General features: G+C 59.6%; 1 protein-coding gene across 5 annotated transcripts; it reads right to left on the bottom strand.

The window, feature by feature from the left end:
* Window positions 1–1,068: 1,068 nt before the first annotated feature.
* On the bottom strand, window positions 1,069–12,560 carry C6H15orf39 (chromosome 6 C15orf39 homolog). Of its 5 annotated transcripts, none has more exons than XM_058665487.1 (3): window positions 12,461–12,560; window positions 3,575–6,292; window positions 1,069–2,058 (listed from the first exon to the last, which is right to left on the bottom strand). In XM_058665487.1, the coding sequence occupies exons 2-3, from the start codon at window positions 6,240–6,242 to the stop codon at window positions 1,712–1,714; spliced, it is 3,015 nt and encodes a 1,004-aa protein (XP_058521470.1). In that variant the 5' UTR covers window positions 6,243–6,292; window positions 12,461–12,560; the 3' UTR covers window positions 1,069–1,711. The 5 variants fall into 5 exon arrangements, with proteins under 5 accessions (XP_058521470.1, XP_058521469.1, XP_058521471.1 ...); XM_058665486.1 differs by lacking the exon at window positions 12,461–12,560 and adding an exon at window positions 8,860–8,983; XM_058665488.1 differs by lacking the exon at window positions 12,461–12,560 and adding an exon at window positions 8,875–8,952.
* Window positions 12,561–21,392: the final 8,832 nt, after the last annotated feature.

Here is a 21,392-nt window from a genome sequence, read left to right as displayed (position 1 = left end):
ATTTAGGCTGCTCTACTTCTGATCCAGCTGCCTGCTGATGCACCAGGACAGGCAACAGAGGGTGGCTCAAGTGCATGGGTCCCTGCACCCACACGTGGTGGGTGACCTGGATAGAGCTCCTGGCTCCTGCCTGGCCCAGCACTGCAAATTGCAGCAATTTAAACAGCAGATGGAAGTTCTGCCACTCCCTCTCTGCTCTTCAAATAAAGTATGGTTCCTGAACATCCAACTCAATCCCAGGCTTTAGGACACTTTTCCTGCCTGGCTAAGCCAGCCTAAGGAAGCCCCATCACCACGGGAAAGCTGCTGGCAGATACACTTGGTGTTCCCAGGCCCCAGGATGAGTGACAGGTGCTGCCTTTGGGCTCAGCCCACCCCTATTTCCCAGGATGCTTCTAGACATGTGCTTAGGCTATTTATCCCTGCGTAACTGCCTGGTCCACTTCAGGGGTTCTGGGCTGTACTGACCAGCCCTCCCAGAAGCTTCTGCCCTCCGACAATGACTATCCTGCATAGCAGGCCAGGTGCTGGGGCCTGAGCTCCACCCAAGAATTCCCATATTGAAATTGGATCTCCAAGGTGGGCCCAGGATGAGGGCAGAACCAATCCCAGGATGCCATTCCCAGGTTGGGATTGGGCACTGGGGTGCTGCTCCAGGACTGAACCCCAGAAACTTCCCTATTGGTATGGGAAGGCCCTGGCCATGTCAGGGTTCTGCCAGCAAGGGAGCCATTGCTAGACATGACCCTTGACCTCAGATCCTAGCACACCCAGCAGCCTGTGCTACTGCCAGTGGGCAATGCACCAGCATCACCAAGCTCCTGATGGACAGATGGCACCTGGGCACAAGGATGCTAGGCTGGAATGGCAGGGTCAGCTCTCCCAGCTGGACAGAATATCTCCTGCACATTGGGATTGCCCACTAGCAGCCACCAGGGGTGGCTCCCTGAGCTGCGAGTCTGGTGGCCACAGAGTTGGAGATCCTTGGCAGCGTCCAATGGGAGCCTCTTGGTGTGAGGTAGACACAGCGAGGCACCCACTCCATCTGTAGTCCACACACAGCCAGGCTCTGGTGCCCAAACCCACAGCTTTAATGCATTGAGTCTAGCACCCCAGCCTATCACAGACCCTTCCAGCAACCTCCCCTGCCCTGCTAAGTCCCTGCAGCTGGCTCCCAGAAAAACAGCTCTTGTCTCAGCCACTGCTCGGGGCTGGCTCGGGGGTAGTGGCACAAGTCCAGGATTAAGGTGCCAGGCCTGGGCTGAGACCCTGTAGCAGCAGTGGGGATGAGCGGCTTCCTCAGGGAGCTAGGCTGGAGGGATTCCAGCTAAGGGGGTGTTGCTTATACCATGTGATGGCCCAAATCCCATGGGACCAGTCTTGTGGCACACTTGCTCCGTGGGAAGGTTCCATTCCTTGGTACCGCAGTAGCCATGGGTCGGGCATCCCTCCTACTACCCCTCCCCATTCTCCCATTCTGGGAGGTAGGCCGTGTCGTCCTGGTTTAGAGGAGGGATCCAGAAAAGTGGACAGATGGGTCAGGTCACACAGCGTGGACATGGGAGCCACACGGCAAGTCCAGAGCTGTCAGAATCCAAAGTGCACGTGGGACGTAGTCCCTTTTCAGAAACATCCAAAGTCAACATTCAGGGGGCTCTCAGACCAGCCTGGGGAGGCCCCAGGGAGAGGGAGACACAGGGGCAGAGAGAGGCTATAGAGGAGGGCTCCGGCTGTCCAGCAGCCGTGGCTGGGCCGAACAACGGTCTGGTGCCGAGGCCTTGTGACCCCAGGTGGGCAGTGCCAACCCATTGAACCAGGCAGTCTCCAGCAGGCTGCGGAAGCGTGTCTTCAGTGAGGGGCTGGGCGGGCTGGCGCTGGAGGAAGGGGGAGAGGAGCCGCCGCAGGCCCCTCCCCCAGTGCTTTCTGGTCTCTCCGGGACTGGGGTCGGCAGCTTCCTCCCAGGCTTCCTGACCTTGGGGGCTGCTGACTTCTGAGCCAGGGCCAGGCTCTCGGGCTCGACTCTGGCCACGGGGGCTTCAGTCTCTGTGTCCAAGTCGCCTGGAAAATGAACACATCGGGTCAGACTGTAGCCCCGGGAGTGGTGCCTCGGCTCTTCGCCAAGCTGGGATGGAGCGTGCAGGGCTGGGGCCATCTCCACCCTTTCCCACACAGACTCGCTGTGACCAGAACGGACAGGGGAGGCTCAGGAAGGGCACTAGTTTGGGTCTTTATTGCTCCACTTCTGATGTGGCTTTCTGCCATTATACCTGGGAGAGCAGCCCTGCACCCACATGGAGATCCAGAAGAAACTCCACGATCTTGGCTTGGGCCTAGCCCAGTCTCCGTTGCTGTGACTATCTGGGGAGTGAACCAGCAGATGAAAAGCTCTTTCTTAAAAAAAAGATTTATTTTTATTGAAAAATTAGATACACAGAGTGGAAGATCTTCCATCTGATGATTCACTCCCCAGGTGACTGCAACGGCTGGAGCCGTGCCGAGCCAAACCCAGGAGCCTCTTCTGGGCCTCCCATGCGGGTGCAGGGTCCCAAGGATTTGGGTCATCCTCTATTGATTTCCCAGGCCACAAGCAGGAAGTTAGATGGGAAGCAGAGCTACTGGGATTAGAACTGGCACCCATATGGGATCCTGGTGTGTTCAAGGTGAAGACTTTAGCCGCTAGGCCACGGCACCAGGCCCAAAAAGCTCTAACACAGCCTTTCGAATACATGTTGGAGGCAGGCTCCACACCCTGGGCTCTTGTAGGTTCCGGTCTTATAGGAGTAGGAGGTGGCCAGGCTCTGCACACACAAGCAGCAACCTGAACCTGGGAGTTGTTTCCACCCGCAGGCCATCTCACTACACATGAAACAAATGCCTGGGGTTCAACTGGCTAATCTTCTGCCTCCAAGTACTTGTATCCCATCTGGGTGCCAATTTTGGCTATTCCTCTTCCCATCTAGCTCTCTGCTTGTGGCCTGGGAAAGCAGTAGAGAATGGCCCAAAGGTTGAGACCCTACACCCATGTGCGGGAGACCCAGAAGCTCCCGATTGGCTCAGCTCCAGCTGTTGTAGCCATTTGGGAAATGAACCAGCAGGTGGAAGATCTTTCTGTCTCTTCCCTCTGTAACTCTGCCTTTCAATTTGAGAAAAAACAACAACAACAAAAAGAGATGGCCGTATAGGCACCTTCTTGGCACTGCATCATGGTACCTGGGGCTCAGGGATGAGCAGGTGGGCCCTCACCTCCTAGTGACCTAGAACCTGGACTAACCAAGGGCCAGGGAATGGCCACGCCACCAGGCAATGCCTGTGCTGGGATGGTGTGAGCTCCAGGACATAAAGGAAGCCAGTTAGGGACAGCAGGTACAATATACCATTTATATGGAAAAGCCACAAAACACTTCCACCTCTGGATATACTTTTGTGTGGGTGGACACCAGAGGGTGCAATGGTGCCAGCCATGAGCTGTGAATGGGAGCACGTGCCACTTGGACACCAAGCCTACAGGTGCACAGGTTTGCTCCCACTCGCTCTCACACAGCTCCGGCAGCTGCTGGGGCAGCCCCGTGCTCACCCAACTGGCGGCGCACACAGTCCCGCCACTGCAAACCCAGTAGGTCTGGGTAGATGTCCGGCAACTGGCGCAGCGCCAGCAGTTTCAGCAGGCGCGAGGGGCAGCCATGTAGGGCACGCTCCCGCAGTGTGCGCTCCTCCGATAGCGTGGTGGGCCGCAACTCCACGCGGTGCTCCTGCAAAGCATGGTCCACGGAGGACGGCGGCAGGCGTGGGAATAGCCGCTCCTTCACCAGGTGGATGGGCACAAAGATGGCGCCGGCCCGCACCACGTGCGGGAAGGGGCACTTCTGTGAGCGCTCGAACCTCTGCAGTTGGGCCTGCACCTTGCACAGGAGCCCCTGTACACCCTGGAAGTCCCGCCAGGCTGCCTTGCCCCAGGGGCCTGCGCATGCCAGCCACTCCTGCAGCTTCTCAGGCAGGGAGTGGGCCACCGTGGCCGAGATGGCATCACACAGGGAGGTGTGCAAGCCCATGAAGTGAGGCTCTAATGAGTCTGTGGAGGCTGGGATAGCTGGAGCTGGAGCCAGGCTGGGGGTGGAACCTGGAGCTGGAGCAGGCATGGTGGCAGAGGCCGGGGAGGCCACAGTTATGGGTGGACTGGGCAGTGCCAAGTTGAAGCAGGCCACAGGCAAGGGCTGGGTGAGGATCTGCAGTCCGATGGGCACTGAAGAGGGTGCAGGAGCAGCGACAGAGGAGGGTGGGGGTGGGGGCGCAGGTGGAGGCGGGACTGGGACCGCAGCTCCGGGCAGGGGTGCTGGGCGGAGGATCTTGAACTTGTGGAACATGAAGGCCACAGAGCTGTGGAAGTTGGTCCTTGGTGTGTCCTCCATGGTCCCGGCTGTCTCTATGGTCGCTTTTTTCAAGTCTGGCCCATCTGACGCTGCATCCCCCACCTTTGGTCCATCTGTGGAGGCTGTGGGCTCCTTGTGCACAGCAGGGCTGGGGACCCTGACAGAGGTGGCCTCTGCTGCAGGCTTCTTCACACTCAAGTCCAGCGCCACCTCCTCCCTCATGGAACTAGTTTCCGGGGGCACTTCCTGGGCAGGTAGGGTCCCGCTGTCACCACCACCATCTTTGTCACAGTTGTCCTTAGCGGCCGGGGTGGTCTCAGGTTCGGTGGTGGCTTCGGGCGTCTGCACATCCAGATACTCCCGGTAGGGTGCCAGGCTGAACACATTGTCGATGATGGGCATGGGCGGAGAGCTGGAGGGCCCAGAACCTTCCTCTGGCGGGGCTGCCGGGCGCTCCCGGGCACAGGGAGGGAGGGCTGGTGAGGTTCGGGGTGCTGGACTGTCCCGAATGCCAATGGGTGTCCCAGGGTGCCGCTCTTTCCGACAGCTGGGCAGCCACGTCTTCTCTTCAGACTGCTCAGCAGGTCTCGGGGGCTCCGGGCATGGCGGATGGCTGGCTGGCATGGGCTGGCATGGGCGCTGGAGGGTGCTGGGCTGTGGTACAGCCTGCACGCTGCTCTGGGAAGGTGGGGTCCCAGCCAGCCCCGGGGATGCCCCATAGAGGGACAGGTCATCCCGGGCATACGGGAAGCCCAAAGTCTGGGGGGCAAAGTCCAGTGGGCAACGTGGGGCCAGGGGCGGCTCCAGCTTGAGGCCTGGGGAGGGAGCTGTGAGTGGGGCGGACGAGTAGGAATAAGTGTCCAGTCCTACTGGAGGCAGGTAAGGGGTCTGGGCTGCCTGCTGCCTCAGGTAGGGGCTGCCCAGCCCGCCAGACTGGTACCCAGTCCCCTTGTGGGCCCCCAGAGGTGGCACTGGGAGCATGGAGCTGTAGCTGGCCGGCTTCTCCGGGTGGCGACAGGCTGGAGGGCAAGGCAGGGCCTGAGGTGCGTGGGGCAGCGCGTAGTGGGCAGGTGCCGTATCCTGGCAGGGGGGCCCTAGGGGTGGGGCCAGCTGGGTCCAAGGGCTAGAAGAGGACCCCTCAGCTATTGCTTGCTTGGGGTCCTCAGAATACGGCCCTGTGTACTTGGAGGCCAGGAAGCCCGGGCTAGGCACGGTCCGATACTTGTCCAAGAAAGCCTGGCATGGGGAAAAGCCCACCGACGTGTCCTTGACAGATCCCCCCACCGCTGGCACCCCACGCAAAAAAGTGCCATCCAGGGGCTGACCCTTGCTGGAAGTAGGGACTAGTGCGCAGGGCGGGTCAGCTGTGGACAGCAGGGGCCCGGTCACCAGTGTCCAGTCGACATCCAGTGGCCTCTTGGCCGTGCCATCCCCGAGGCAGGCGGGGAGCCCATAACAAAGAGGGTTACGGTAAACGGGCTTGGGGGCAGCCAGCGGTGGGCCTGGGTAGGATGGTGCCTGGGGTCCAAAGGGCAGGAGTTCCGCGGGGCCTGGCTCCTGAATCTTCTCAGAGCCATCCGCTGGTGGGCGGTACAGCAGACAGCTGGTCAACAGGTTGTCAGCCCGAAGTGGGGGTCCTGCCACGCTGCTGGGATACAGGGGTGGGTATGGGGTCCAGGATGACAGCCGCTCAGACCCCGTCTTGGGGGGCCCAGCCACCGGGCAGGAGAAGCAGGTGCCCTTGTAGCTGCAGGCATCTGGGTTACCAATAGCAGAGGGCGGCAGGCTGTGCCCAGTCCCAGCGTCTGCCTCCAGGCGGGGCAGCTTGCCATACATCACGGGCCCCAGGGTCCCTAGGGGCCGCTTCTCCGCCATCGCTGTGGAGGTGTTGGGCCCCTCAGAGGCCCTGCTACTCCACTGCCGACCTGGGAGAGAGAGGGAGAGCGGTGAGGACCAGGCCCCCATGGTGCTGATGCTACCCCCACCCTGAGCCCACACTCCTTCATGGGGCTTCTCAGACCCCCTCTTGGGGATCCAGACTTGGCACAGCCTTGGGGGATCCCTTGCTAGGCTTTCCCTCCCCGCCACCAACAGAAGTGGAGATCAGGAACACAGGCTACTGTGACGCCTTCACTCTCCCCAAACCCAACCTGCCAGTCTCATTACACAAAGGGCAGTGCCAAGCCTCGAACCCAGTCAGGTCCCTAGGCCAAGAGCCAAGGGGGTGATGCTTGGCCTGGCTCTGTATGACAGGCCCCACCCTCAGGGGAGGGGCTTGGCCTAGGCCCCGCCCCTAGCAGGAGGGTCCAGGCTGTCCAGCAGAGGGTGCTGTGGGACAGCGGAGGGTTGGGGGGTCAGTCTGCTGGCATCCCCAGCCCTGGGGCTTTTCCAAGGCTGGAGAGGGAGTGTGGCACAGGGAGGGAGGCCGGGCCTACCAGGTAAGCCACGGTACATGAAGGAAGATGCCAGTGCAGGGGTGGGAGTGGGCATTTGGCCAACTGGCAAAGATGCCCGTTGTCACCCATGTACCACATCGTGGCTTCAGCTGCCCGAGTCTAGCTCCCTGTCTAGAAGGCAGCAAGGGGATGGCTGCAGTAACCGAGTTCCTGCCACTCACAGGAGACCTGGGCCAAGCTCCTGCCTCCTGGCTTCCACCTGGCCCATGGACTGCGGCAGGTACCGGGGGAGTGAACCAGTGCATCAAGCTTGTTCTAACATTAGAAAAACAAGTGCCAGAAAAGCAGGAAGGCCAGCATGGCTTCCTTGCCCAGTGGATGCCCAGGGGTCCACCTGCAGGGGCCACACGGCCTGGCCTCTGTCTCCCACAGCATGCGGGCATCCTGCAGCTCAGAAAAGATGAATCAGCTCCATCTTGGGGTGATTCGGGCCACCTGCCAAGTGCCTTGGGTTCCGGTCACCATTGGGCAAGGACTGGCCCCCCCCTCCCTGCTGGCTCCTGCAGTCCACCCCCACCCCGTGGCCTGGGGGGGCGGGGTCCCTAGCCCCTGATGCTCTCCCCCATCAATTAGCAGCTGGTTCAGCTCTCCCCTCCCCTGCCAGAGCCCCAGGAGTACTCCTCTCCAGAGCTCAGCCTTGGTGTGCCCTTAGCCCTGGAGATTTCCGGGGACCCCCATCTGGGACCCAGCTGACAGACACAGCCACCTGGGCCCCCAAGGAGTCTCCAAAGGAGATGTGTGTGTGACAGGGGGGCTCCAGGGAGCCAGCAAGAAGCCCAGTGTGGAGGGTGACTTAATCTCCTCCCAGTACACACCCCTTAAGCCAAGCCCCTCTCTGTCCCGGACAACCCCCAAAATCCAGGTGGTGCCTCCTTCCCCAACAGGCCCGGCCTGCTGAGGAGGCAGGTGCTACAGGGAGTGGCCCCTCACGTCGCCCACAACCTGGGGCAGCAGGGGCCCAGCGCCCACTTCCACCTCCGGGGGGAGGGTGTGCTCAAGATGGACGTTGGGAAGGACTAGCAAGACCGCGAGACTCCCGCGTAGCGGCGGGCGCTCCCACGTGGACCCTTGGGGCCAGAGGCAGCAAGGGCGTGCGACTTGACCTCTCCAGCCCGCTTCTCGCCTGTAACCCTGAGGCCCAGGCTCCACAGCTCAGGCTTACGCTGTGGGGCTGTCCCCCCAGCATCGCCGGAGGGCTTCCGGGTGTCCCCAGGCCCCTCTCGGCGGCCCCGGGGTGCACGTGCACCCCAGCAGGCTGACACACACACAGGCCGCCGGCGCCACGCATGCAAACCCGAGGCTGCACGGGACGTGACGGGCCCCATCTGCAAGCACACGGCGCCTGCAGAAGCCGCTGTCCCCTCGGCTCGGCCCCGGGGGCACACGTGTGCTCGCCCGCAGGCCCGCGCACCGACGCCGGCCCATGCCTTGGCGGGAGGTCCCCGAGCCCGGACGGGAGTAGGCTGAGGGGGGTTGGGGAGGAGGACGGCGGTCCGGCCGCAGAGTCCGGGCAGCCGCCGCCTGGGGCGATCCCGCCAGCCTGGGCTGCGGCCAGAGGGTGAGTCAAGCGGTGGCGAGGAAGCCGCAGGGCCGTCCCGTCCCTGCAGGGAGCGTCCAGGGCCCCCGCGGCGCCTCTGCGCCCGCAAGCCCCCCAGGCTCAGCCCCTCGCCGCTCCATCCACGTGAGCGGGCCCAGCAGGAGGCCGAGGGCTCGGCCTGCGCGCCTTCCGCCCGGCCCCGCGCCGGCATCGGGCACCCGGGCACCCTCGGCCTCCACGCCGGAGCCCCAGGGCGCCATCAGGCCCCGGGAGCTTCGAAGTTCTGGGCAAAGTGGACGCGGCGGCCGATCCCTGCCCCGCAGCGCGCCCTCCCGCCGGGGGCCCGGGGCCCGCCACCCGCCTGGCCCGGGCCGGGGCGCGTGGCGTCCCACGCCGGCCGGTAGGGGCGCCCTGGGGCAGCGCCTCCCGCCCCTTCCCCACGCGCCGCCCGCAAACTCGGCCCAAGTTTCCGCGCGCGCCGAGCCCGGCGAGCTCCTACCTGCAGGGCGCCCACCTTCCCGTGGTCGCTGCGCCGGGTCGCGGCTGCATCCTCCAGCCCCGCCGGGGCCCTGGCGCGGAGAGGCGCGGGGGAGCCCGGAACCACCGTCCGCGCGGCCGTTCGCGCCGCCGCCGGGCGCCGTCTGCGGTCCCGGGCGGGGCGGGCCGGGGGCGGGGCGGGGGCGGAGCGGCCGGCGGGTTGTGGCGGCGGGGGCGGCGCGGAGCCGGGGCCGGGCCTCTGGGAGCCTGCGGTCCCAAAGGCCCCTGCCGAGGGCCTGCGCGGGACCGCTCGCTGCGCTCTGTCCGCCGCCTCCTTTGGGCTCCGTGACCCTGTGCCTGACGGCTTGACCCCCGCTGGGTGCTGGTTCTTTTTTTTTTTTTTTTTTTTGCAAAAAGTGGAATTCTGTCTGTTCTTAGGCGGCTCTGGTGTGAAATGTTTTTCAAGTAATTGGCACCCACTGGGTGCCTCGGCGCCCTTTGGTATTGGGCTGGAAATAGGGGGGGAGGGGAGTGGTTCTGCCAGTCCCTGTTGGGGTGCAGCAACCCTGGGATGGGCCAGGAATGAGAGTGCTGGAGTCTGGGCGGGTAACCCAACTTTCCCACTAAGACAGGTGCGAAGCATTTGCACCTAGGAGGCTCGAGGCTAGCACTGGCTCCAAAAAGCTGAGCCTGTCTCCTGTAAGGAGGGGCTGGGCCTGACAGGGCTGCCCCTGTCTGATCTGGCTGCCCCCTCCTGGGACAGAAGGTGGTACTGCCACCTTCTCTAAAGGGACCTGGCTCCCCAGGTTGTCCAAGGACCAGAGACAGCTGTGCGCAGTGGGGAGGGCAGGGCAGGTGGGCTTGCCAGGCAGAGGTCACAGCAAGGGCACCAGGCAAAACCACCCAGGCCACCTCCTGGCAACCCGGAGGTCACTGCTGTCTGAGTCAGAGCCCAGCCAGACCAAAGCTGAGGCTGCAGGTCCCAGGAGCAACAGGAGCTGGGAGGTGGCACGAGGAAGTGAGGTCATGTGGGAGGAGGAACCACTCAGTTTAGAGCTGCACCGCCCTTAGAAACAGGGTCTGGGGGCGTGGTGGTAAGTGGCATGTGGCCTCAGGCTGTAATGTCCAGCCCAAGTCCCACGTGGTACCAGGAGGGCATTCCTGGATTCAAGGCTCCTGGCTCCAGCTTTCTGCTAATGCAGACCCAGAAGGGCAATGCTGGTGGCTCAGGTGATGGGGTATCTGCCCCCCACTGGGGCGACCCTGGCTCCTCTCCTGGCTCCTTTCGGACCTGGCTGTGGCGGGCATTTGGAGGAATGAAGCTATGGATAGGATTTCTCTCTCTGACTCTCGAATAAATTAAGACTTTTAAAAAGAACTCAAGTCTGGAGCCGCTGGAGAAGCAACTCTGCTCTTGTGTCCCCCGGCCTGGGGCTCTGGAGGCCACCTCTCAGCACCCAGAGTGGGTCTGTGCGCTGGCAGCAGGGGTCATGCCAAGCCCAAGGCCCCTCAGTCGCTCTGCGCGCCCCCCAGCTTCACTGTCCCCCTCCTGCTGTTCTGGCTCAGCCTGCAGTCCCCAGCCCTACACTGCTTGTGAGGGGTGCAGGCCTCGCGGGTGTATCTAGTGGATGCTCTAGTTGTTTCCCATCCCTCATGAAGGCCCATGGGGGAGCTCCCCACACAGCTCCCTCCTGCACCCCACCCTCCGCGGATGACTCCTCCTGCTCCCCAGAAAGGCAAGGTGAAAGGTCATGTTGCTGAATCTCAGCTGTCATGGCTATTAATCACAAGGTGGTGGCTCCTCTAATGAGGCCGCACCTGCCGCCCTTGTCCTTGGAGGAGGGCCAGGTGGCTCTGGCAGCCGCAGGTGGAGGATCAGAGATGTGCAGTGCCTTTCTCAAAGATGCACAGCAGTGCCCCCCCTCCTTTTAGACCCCTCTCCTCCAGGCAGGACCCTCAGATGACCACTGCTACTTCATCTCTCTGCCCCCCTCACCAGCAGAGGACTGGCTCAGCAGGGAGTGGCAGGGAGTGGGTAGGGCCTGGAGCTCCTGCTTGGCACCTGGCCCTGAGCTGACCCCTTGGGAGATATTATCTCATTTAATTCTGACAACCCTGTGAGGCAGAAGTTTGAAAAGCAAGCAGGCTGAGCCAGGCCCGCCCCTCTCCTTCCCTCCCCTTCCCCGCAAGGTTGCTCATCCATCCAGTGGGCGTGGCTGCAGCTTGTCCCAGGATCCAGGGACCTGACAGCTGGGTTTCCAGGAAGTCTTGTCTACACACCCCGGAAAGGGAGGAGTTGAGCATCTTACCCTACCCTCCACCCCCACCCTGGAACTGTAATCTCTTTCGGTTTGGAAGGCACAGTTAGGGGCAGCCGGGATCCCTCTGTAGCAGCACTGCTTGGGCCGTGGGTTGCCATGAGCCTGGGTTCCGAGCAGTGCAGGTGGGGCAGGACTTGGGTGGGGGGCAGGACTTCTGCAGGGCAACCTGAGGTAGCCCGGATAGAGAGTAGGGAGGGGCCCTCCAGACAGGAAGCGGCTTCATGCCTACTCCTGGTGACATCCTCAGAGCGGCTCAGAGGGGATCCAGAAGGCTGGGAAGGGGGTGTAAACTTTGTCAGGGCCACACCAGAGGACAGCACCTGCCAGCCACAGCACAGTCACCTAGGAACCCTGGGCTGGTTGCAGTGCAGCGAGCTAAGCCATCATCTGCAACACCAGCATCACTTATCGGAGCACCAGCCCCAGTCCAGGTTGCTCCACTTCCCATCCAGCTCCCTGCGCATGTGCCTGAGAACAGTGGAGGATGTCCCCAGGTGTTTGGGCCACCTGTACCCACAAGATCCAGAGGAAGCTCTTGGCTCCCATCTTGGGCCTGGCCCAGCTACAGCCAGTGAGGCCACCTGGGGAGTGACTTCTCCTCTCTCTTTCAAATCGTAAATAAATACATCTTTGAGAAGAAATATTGTGGTGACCCTCCTGCGGGAGAGCAAGCAGCTACAGCTGCTCTCTGGAATGTGGAGGCCCCCAAGCTGTGTCACCCAGGACACGTTATGGAGGCCCTCCATGGGGGTTGCTCCTGTGTTTTCCCCTCAGCTTGGGCCAGGGACCCTGGGGGACCCCTAAGGCCAGCCAGCTGCAAGCTGATCTCAGGCAAATGGGAATCGGGCTGTGTACCAGGCTGCTCTTTCTTCACACCCCACACTCTGCGTCCCCTGGATGAGCTCCACCTGCCCACCACTGCTGCCAACTACCTTCTTCCAGGAAGCCCTGACCAGGCAGGGGTCTGTGGAGGAGAGTGGAGGGGCTGACATGCCTCCTCCTACCAGCAACAGCAGCAGCAGCAGCGTTGAAGGAGCTGGACTCCCGCCAGTCCCCCAGGCACGTTCTCTCCCTGCCCATCCAGGGCCTCTCTCTCTGGGGAGCCCCTCCTCCGACCCGGAGCAGTCCCAGCTGTTTCCAGGATGGTGGTCTGGGCGGGGCCCCACTGCAGCCCGGTCCCGCCCCTCGCTTTGGTCTGGGATCTCCTTCCAAAGGCGTGGAGCTGGGAATGTACATGACCCCATTCCCGGCCTGGCTGGACCCTCCCGGGGCACCACCCCCCACCCCTGCTCCCCATCCTACCGTGGGCAGGCCCCGGGGCCCTGCGCCAAGCCGAGCCTCCTTGGCCGCTGCCCCCTCATTAGCGCCCGCAGGGGTTTCCGTCACTCAGGGCTGGTTACCAGGCAACCGCGTCCAAGGAGGGCCAGCCTGGCTCAGCGCTGGCAGGGCCGCCTGCGGTTGGGAGGGGCAAGTGACAGCCAGGCGGCAGGGAGGGAACCAGAACCAAGGTCAGGGTCAGGGTCACGAGGTCTGGGGATGCCTATCATCGTCTGGGCCTATACCTGAAGTCGTGGCCGATGCCCATACCTAGAGCACTTGGGGTGGGGGCTTCTAGGAGCACAGAGGGCATTCTGGGGTCCCTGTTGGGGTCTGGGCAGAGGGCTGGGAAGGGGTGAGGTTTCTAGGGTAACGGATCTCAACCCTGCTCTGCCTTTCGGCTCTCACCTCTCTGAGCCTCTGTTGCTGCATCTGTGGGACGAGTTGACAGCCCCTGGCTCTGGAAGCAGTGTGTAGGATGCTCATGGCTCTCTGTACATGTTCACTCCCTTTAACCCACCGTGCAGTATGCCTAGCTCCCAGCTCTCCACCTTGGAGATGCCCATGGACCGCTCCCCCCCCCCAGGAGTACTCCCATTACCAGGTGGCCCCCCAGGGGAGGTGGACAGCCATGACTCCCGCGGCCAACCCTGCACACTTATTGTGACAGTGAATTTACAAACCTTGACCGTGTGCTAGGCATGGTTTGCAACGTCTCACAAATATGAACTCCTGGAATGTAAGTAAGCCATGTAAGGGGTCACTTAGTCCATTTGCTGGATCCAATGAGGTAATGCTGAGGGGGACGCAGAGAACTTTGGGGAGGGGGTGGAGGTTCCCTCCAGGCTAGGGAAGCTTTAGCTGTGCCACTAGGAGGGACGCCAGCCCTGCCTCCTGCCCAGGCCTGGCACAGCTGCCAGTGGGTCAGGGTCTCAGGCAACACAGCCAAGGCTAATTAAAACTTTAGCTCTGGGGTCCCCAGGGGAGCCATTGCCTCAGCTTTCTTCCTTGGGGAGCCCCCCTATAATTGGATCCTTGGGACTTGTCATGATGCAAGCTCCCCTGCAGGTGATAACAGGCAGGGAGGGAGGGGAAGGATGGGAAAGGCGCCAGGTCTGCAAAGAAATCATAACAACCACCCCCCCACCCCGTGAGGGGCAGGGATTTTGGGGTCCCCTGACTGTCACTTAGGCTGTGCAAGTTTGGAGGAGTTGCCTCGCCTCTCTGAGCCTTGGGTTATTATTATTATTTTACTGAAGAGACAGGATTCTAAAGTTTGCAGCCCCAGGAGGCTGGTTGCTGTATGACACCCACAGCAGGGATGCAGTCCAATGTCAGCTCACACCTGGGGACTCGTACAACAGGGGCAACTGTGACAGGACTTCGAAAAGGACTTGGGATTTGAAGCAAAAGATAGGTTTCTGGGCCCAGCAGTGTGGCCTAGTGGCTAAAGTCCTCACCCTGAACGCGCCAGGATCCCATATGGGCACTGGTTCTAATCCCGGAAGCTCCACTTCCCATCCAGCTCCCTGCTTGTGGCCTGGGAAAGCAGTCGAGGACGGCCCAAAGCCTTGGGACCCTGCACCCGTGTGGGAGACCTGGAGAGGTTCCTGGCTCCTGGCTTCGGATCGGCGCGCACTGGCCATTGCAGCCACTTGGGGAGTGAATCATTGGATGGAAGATCTTCCTTTCTGTCTCTCCTCTGTATATCTGAATTTCCAGGAAAAATAAATAAATCTTTTTTTTTAAAAAAAAAAGATAGGTTTCTTTTGGTGCAGAAAATTGTGGGGTCCATGCTTAGTTTTTTTTGCACCAAAATAGCCATTTATTTATTTATTCATTCATGCATTCATTCATTCATTCATTCATTTATAGAGACAGTCCATCCCCTAGTTCAGTCACCCAGTGGCCTGCAGTGACCAGACCAGGGTCAGGCTGAAGCTGGGCACTCCTTCCAGGTCTCCTGTGTAGGTGACAGGAATTCAGTCACTTCAACCAGCATCGCTGCCTCCCAGGGTCTGCAGTTAGGAGCCAGACCTGGGCAGTCAAACACAGTCACTTTGATGTGGGAGTCAAGCATCTTAACAGGCTGCTTAACTGTTGTGCCTGCCCCAATAAAGTCATCGTAAGAAAAAATAAATTCTAGAGTGTGTCACCATAGCCTAGCGGCTCAAGTCCTCGTCTTGCATGCGCTGGTATCCCATATAGTTACTGGTTCTAATCCTGGGTACTCCACTTCCCATCCAGCTCCCTGCTTGTGGCCTGGGAAAGCAGTTGAGAATGGCCCAAAGCCTTAGGACCCTGCACCTGCATGAGAGACCTGGAAGAAGCTCCTGACTGTTGGCTTCAGTTCAGTTCAGCTCAGGCCATTGCAGTCACTTGAGGAGTGAATCAATGGACAGATGGAACGGATGGAAGATCTTCCTCTCTGTCTCTCCTTCTCTCTGTATATCTGACTTTGCAATTAAAAAAAATTAAAAAAATTCTATTTGAAAGGTAGAGAGAGACAGCGAAAAATCTCTTAAATACTTGCAGCAGCCAGGGCAGGCCAGGCAGAATCCAGGAGCCTGAAACTCCATGTGGGTCGCCCAAGTGGGCTCACAGGAGCCCAAGGCTCGGGGAGCGTGCATGAGCAAGGGAGTTGGAGCCTGGTTTCAAACCAGTCACTCCTCTATGGTGTACTAAGAACTGCAGCAAACCCCCACCTGCAGTGGTCTTCAATTTCATTCCCTGTGACCAGGGAGGGGGTGTAGAGGGAGGAGCAGATGATAGGGACAGTTAAGGTCATGGGCAGTTTAAAATGTGGACGGAGGAGGCCATGCTGGGGGAGGTCAGGGAGCAGCCTGCAGGCAGGTGCAGTGTAACCAGCGGGTGTGGAAACCAGCAGGGTTAGAGCAGGACTGGGACACCCCCACCCACAGCCACCTGCAAGAGCTGCTGCCTCTGCGCTAAGTGGCCAGAGTTGTTCCTGAGTGGGTCTGAGTGCTGTGCATGACTTGTGCCAGAGGGAGGGAAGTCTGGGACAGGAAGCCCTGAGGCCCCTATGAAAACTCACTTGGTCCCAGTGTATCCCCACTCCTACCCCACCCACCACCATGTGCTCAGAGCGAGATGGTAAGGCATAGAAGAAGGACCCAGCACCTGCCTGGGCTGCATCCAGACAGGGTCCCTCTGCAGTCACTCCTCATAGCAAAGTGCTCTGTCCCCAAGTGCCTAAGGAGCCTTTAACTTAAATTCTCTCCTAGCCAGGGAGAACCCTGGGCCAGGATGAGGGATGGAGAGAGAGTACCTGGGACATCTCCACAAGCAGCCTGCTGGGCCAGCTGGCAGCCCATCCTACCCCCACGTGGCCCCCTCCCTCCTCCCGCCATCCATCCATCCATCCATCCATCCATCCATCCATCCATAGGCCAGGCCATCTGCAGCACCTCAGGTTCCAATTAGCTCAGTGATTAATACCTTGCCAGGTCTGTGTGCTGTGAACAGCTCCCTTGGGAAAGGATTTCCAAGAGATCTCTATGACCTTAGGGCCGAAGCTGGGGCAAGCCCAGACCAGCAGGAACTCAGACAGCTTCCCTGCACCCATGGGTGCCCCCACCCCCTTCACCAACATAGCACTGGGGCTGGGAGGATCCCTGTCCCCCTCCCAGGATGGAGCTTCTCCCAGCAGTACTGGAGACCTTCCTGACACCTTCTCGGTCCCCAAGAAACAGGCAGGGCTGGGGGAGGCTGGGAGGGTAGCTCAGCCCCCCCACTGAAGTTCCCCCTGGCAGGGGTTTTCAAAGGAAGGGACTTGTCCCCCTTCTTTTGGGGGCCCTGGACTCTCTCCAGCTTTACCTCCTTGGCTGCCAGGGAGCAGAGAGCAGGGGTGTGGTGGGGGAAGGCCCTTCCCCAGGCAGGCAAGGGGTTGGGCTCCCTAGCATGGTGGAGCATTGTCCACCTGGAAAGGGGGGTGGACAGTGGTGTGGTGTTGCAGGTGGGGGAAACCTGGGAAGAGGTGACCCCTCCCACCCCAGCAGACACTGGCCTTACCAGCTCAGGGAGGTAGGTCTTCCTGGGGCTGGGCATAGGGCAGGGAGCATGTTGGGCTGGCGGGTGTGGGGTTTAGAGGGAATAGGTCCAAATAGGCAGAAGCCAGCCTGGAATGGTAGGGGGCACTGACCTTGAGCCATGACCCCAGGTAGATGAGTGCCCAACAGGCGGTGGTCAGATATCTACTGAGGAGCTTTGGCCAGGGCAAGACTGAACCAGGCTCCTCGAGAGATGCCCTCTGCCTGGCCAGAAGTCCCTAAGCCCCTTTCGGTGTCTCCTGCCTTGGAAAAGCTCCAAGGGGAAACAGGAGATAAGAGGCAGCAGCATTACAGAAAGAGATCTTTCACTTTCTGGTCTGCTCCCCAGATGGCTGCCATGGTCGTGGCGAGACCAGGCCAAAGCCAGGAGCCTGGAACTCCGCTCAGGTCTCCCACATGGGTGGCAGAGGGTCCAAGCACTTGAACCATTCCTGCTGCTTTCTGGACTAGAAATGGAGCAGCCAGGACTCCAAATTAGAACTCTGCCATGGGATGCTGGGGCTGCAGGTGGCCATGAACCCGCATCCCTCTGCATCCCCACGCTCTGAGGTGTGGTCTTCAAGCTGCCTTCCTCCTCTGGAATGGGAATAGAGTGGGCAGCTACAGTGAGACGCTCAACCCAAGACCACAGGCCCAAGTCTTTGCCCTCTTCCCATGACCCAGCAACCAAGACTCATCCTGGGCATAAGCCCTCTGCTCCTGGCTCTCTCCAGCCCACTCTGATGCCTGTTCCAAGCCCAGCTCTTTCATCACTCCTATCATGATGCTGAAGTGACAAGATGGAAACACCCAGGACAGCCCTAAAGGGGCCAAAAGCCTGAGATGAACTGGGGGAACACAGGCCTGCGGTTCCTGGCCTCCAAGGCTCACCTTGCCCGCGATGGCTCTTGTGAGTGGCACCTACCAGAAGCCCAGAAAGGCTCCCTGTGTGTCCAGTGAGGTGCTGAACTCAGCTAGGTCAACAGCCGATCCATCAGCCTATGGTCAGCCTGTTCTTACCTGTGCCTGGGACCCATGTGACTATAGGAAGGCAGCACTGCCCACTGCTCAGCCGGGCTGTGGGCTCATGGGAGGTGGGCACACAGGTTGGCTGTCCCTCCCCAGAGGCTGCCAATCATGCCAACACCTGCCTGCCACTAACAGGGTCTGTCTGGAGCTGAGTCACTTTTGATCCTCCCTGCACGCTGCAGGACACCGATGGGCTGTCCTGCCTGGCTGACCCCCACACTCCAGGCACTGTGACCAGGAGCCAGTCCCTGGGTACCCTGGTGTAAATTTCACTTTTAAAGTTTTTCAAAAGCAAGCAAACTCAGTGTTCAGTGTAGCGTTTCACTCAAAGGGACTTGCTCTTCAGGATGCACCTGCGGGGACAGGATGCCCAGGGAGATTGGCCTCAGAAGGAAACCAGGGGCTGCATCTGATGAGGCCTGGCACAACCCAAGAGAGTCAAGAGCAGCAGCCCAGGCCCACCCTGAGTATGGGACCCAAATGGCCGCTGTCTGGGAGGCCTCAGGGCCTTGGGTTCCAGCACACACTCCACGTATGCTGTCCCCAGCCCTCTCACACCAAGGGGAGGCATCCGTCAGGGTGCCTGACCTGGGCGCAGAACCCACATCCCTTGCCACACTGGCTGATCAGGCTCATGCCCCATGCCCAGGCCCCCATCCCAGAGCTCTTCAGCTCGTCCAGCACCCAGTTGCACGGATCATCAGGGGCAGGAGGTAGAGACAGCAGCTTCCTCCCAGACTGACAGGGACCAGGCACCAGGGACAGTTCCATGGGAGCCATCTGTCCTGGTTGCACCACGTTGTGGATGCTATGTTCTAGGGACATGGCAAAGATAGGGTTTATTTTATTCTTAACTTTTTATTTATTTGAAAGGTAGAGAGACAGACATGAAGATTGGTCTCTCCATCCAGGTCTCTGATGGTGCAGGGGCCCAAGGACTTGAGCTGAATACTCTGCTGCCTCCCTGGGTGTGCATGAGCAGAGAGCTGGGGCAGAAGTGGAAGATCTGGGACTGCACCAAGGCACTGTGACACGGGATGTGGGTGTCCCTAGCGATGTCCCAACCAGTACACCAGAGGTTTGTTTTGGCCCACGGTTCCGGGCTATATCTGTGATGACCTGGCCATTGGCAGTGTGCCCAGGTCGTCACAGGGCATCACGTGGTGAGAGGCAGGGAGCTGGGGAGAGACCTGGGCAAGCTGGCAGGGTAACACAGCCACACTTGAGAAAGCCGCGAACCTGGGGCTAACAGATTAACCCACTTGTGAGGCTGGGGCACGATCACCTCTCCCAGGTCTCACCTGGTCCCACCTCCACTTTGGGGGTTCAGGTTCAAGGCAGGTTTCCAACCTGTAGCGGTCACCGTATTGAAGTCCCCATGTGTGGTGGACTTTGGTGCCAGGGCTAACATCGCTGCTTTTGGGACGACATTGCATCCCTTGGTTCAAGGCCAAGGACCTACATCTTCCACTCCAGCTCCCTCCTAATGTATACCCTAGGAGACAGCAGGTGGACTCTCTGGCTATGTGTCTTTGCCTCTTGAATAAATGAGCAAAAATGTAAGAATAAGGGCCCGGCGGCGTGGTCTAGCGGCTAAAGTCCTCGCCTTGAAAGCCCCGGGATCCCATATGGGCGCCGGTTCTAATCCCGGCAGCTCCACTTCCCATCCAGCTCCCTGCTTGTGGCCTGGGAAAGCAGTTGAGGACGGCCCAATGCATTGGGACCCTGCACCCGCGTGGGAGACCTGGAAGAGGTTCCAGGTTCCCGGCTTCAGATCGGCGCGCATCGGCCCGTTGCGGCTCACTTGGGGAGTGGATCATCGGATGGAAGATCTTCCTCTCTGTGTCTCCTCCTCTGTGTATATCTGGCTGTAATAAAAATGAATAAATCTTTAAAAAAAAGAAAAAAAAGAAACCCATGTAGAGTCCTCACTTCCTTTAGTCTGCTTTAAAAAAAAAAAAAAAAAAGTAAGAATAAAAAGTCGTTATGGGCGGGGGGGGGCGACCTTGGCGCAGTGGCCTAGCGGCTGAAGTCCTTGCCTTGAATGCACCTGGATCACATACGGGCTTCCCATCCAGCTCCCTGCTTGTGACCTGGGAGAGGAGTTGAGAATGGCCCAAAGCCTTGGGACCCTGCACCTGCATGGGAGACGTGGAAGAAGCTCCTGGCTCCTGGCTTTGGATCGGCGCAGCTCTGGCTGTTGTGGCCACTTGGGGAGTGAATCAGCAAACAGAAGGTCTTCCTCCTGTCTCTCCTCCTCGCTAGATATCTGACTTTCTAATAAAGAGAAATAAAGTTGGGCTTGGCAGCGTGGCCTAGTGGCTAAGGTCCTCGCCTTGATCCCATATGGCCACTGGTTCTAATCCCGGCAGCTCCACTTCCTCTCTATCTCTCCTCCTCTCAGCATATCTGACTTTGTAATGAAAATAAAATAAATCTTTAAAAAAAAAAAAAAAAAAAAAAAAAAGAGAAATAAAGTCTTTAAAAAAAACCAAAAAAACATAAAAAGCCCCATGGGCTGTGTTCAGCCTGCCGCTGTCTCTTGGGTACCCGGTTCCCCGATACTTACCTCCTCCACTCTGTGAAATGCCTTTACTTCTATTCTCATTCATGCAAAACCAGGTTCTGCCCGCCGCGCCACACCAGCCCATCAGCCTGGACAATGACCTCAGCCACAGCCATTGACACAGGGTGCCCATTGGGTCCTGGACTTTGTTTTTCTTTTCCCCACAAGCTTGGTCATCATTTCTTTTTTTTTTTTTTTTTTTTAAGATTTATTCATTTTATTACAGTCAGATATACAGAGAGGAGGAGAGACAGAGAGGAAGATCTTCCATCCGATAATTCACTCCCCAAGTGAGCCGCAACGGGCCGATGCGCGCCGATCCGAAGCCGGGAACCTGGAACCTCTTCCGGGTCTCCCATGCGGGTGCAGGGTCTCAAGGCTTTGGGCCGTCCTCAACTGCTTTCCCAGGCCACAAGCAGGGAGCTGGATGGGAAGTGGAGCTGCCGGGATTAGAACCGGCGCCCATATGGGATCCCGGCGCGTTCAAGGTGAGGACTTTAGCCGTTAGGCCACGCCGCCGGGCCCGGTCATCATTTCTTGTCTGTTGAGGCCCAAGTCAGGCACATCTTGGGTCTGGGACAAGAGACATGGGGCTGGACTGGCTGGCAGTGTCTGAGGGGCAGGAGAATCCAGTCAAGGAAAGTCAAGACCCAGCCCAGCCCCCGATGTGGGCCTCTTTCTCACTGTGTGGCCCTGGGCAAGTTCCTGCAACCCCTTCAGTCCCCAGCTCCCTCACCTGCCGACAGCAGGTCCTAACCACACCTGGAACTCTAGTTCATCCCAGTAGAATGAAGGCTTGCCCACGTATCTGTGGGGTCCTAACACAGAGCCTGGCACACGTGGCACGGCCAGAGTGTGAGGGTGAGGACGACGGGCAAGTTTATGTAGCAGAAGGAGCAGGAATGCTAGATAAGGTTGTTTAACTGTGTGCAGGTCTGGTTAGCATTACAGGACCATAAAGCTGTCAAGTTCCTATCAGCCACACGGGTCACCCTTGGGTCACCCCCCTGCCGGTCTGGGCCCTCTCAGTGGCCAGGTGTGGGTTGTTAATCAGAAACCTCAGCTGCCCGCCCACGCCTGCTGTTTGTTTTGCTGCTGGAAGCTCGGGGACAGCCTTATGCACTGGTCGGACCTCAGCCTGGGACCCTGAATGATCAGCAAGAAAAGTCTTTTCAATCAAGCCAAGCCTGGGGAATGGGAGGGGGTAGAGGGGATGGGCCAGCCGGGGGGGTGCCTGTTCCACCTCGGCCAGCAGAGGGTTTGGCTGCTGCAG

The sequence above is a fragment of the Ochotona princeps genome, chromosome 6 (genome assembly GCF_030435755.1).
Source record: "Ochotona princeps isolate mOchPri1 chromosome 6, mOchPri1.hap1, whole genome shotgun sequence".
Lineage (NCBI taxonomy): Eukaryota > Metazoa > Chordata > Mammalia > Lagomorpha > Ochotonidae > Ochotona > Ochotona princeps.
Note: the sequence above shows the minus strand (reverse complement) of the source record. Positions and strands in the feature narration are given on the sequence as shown.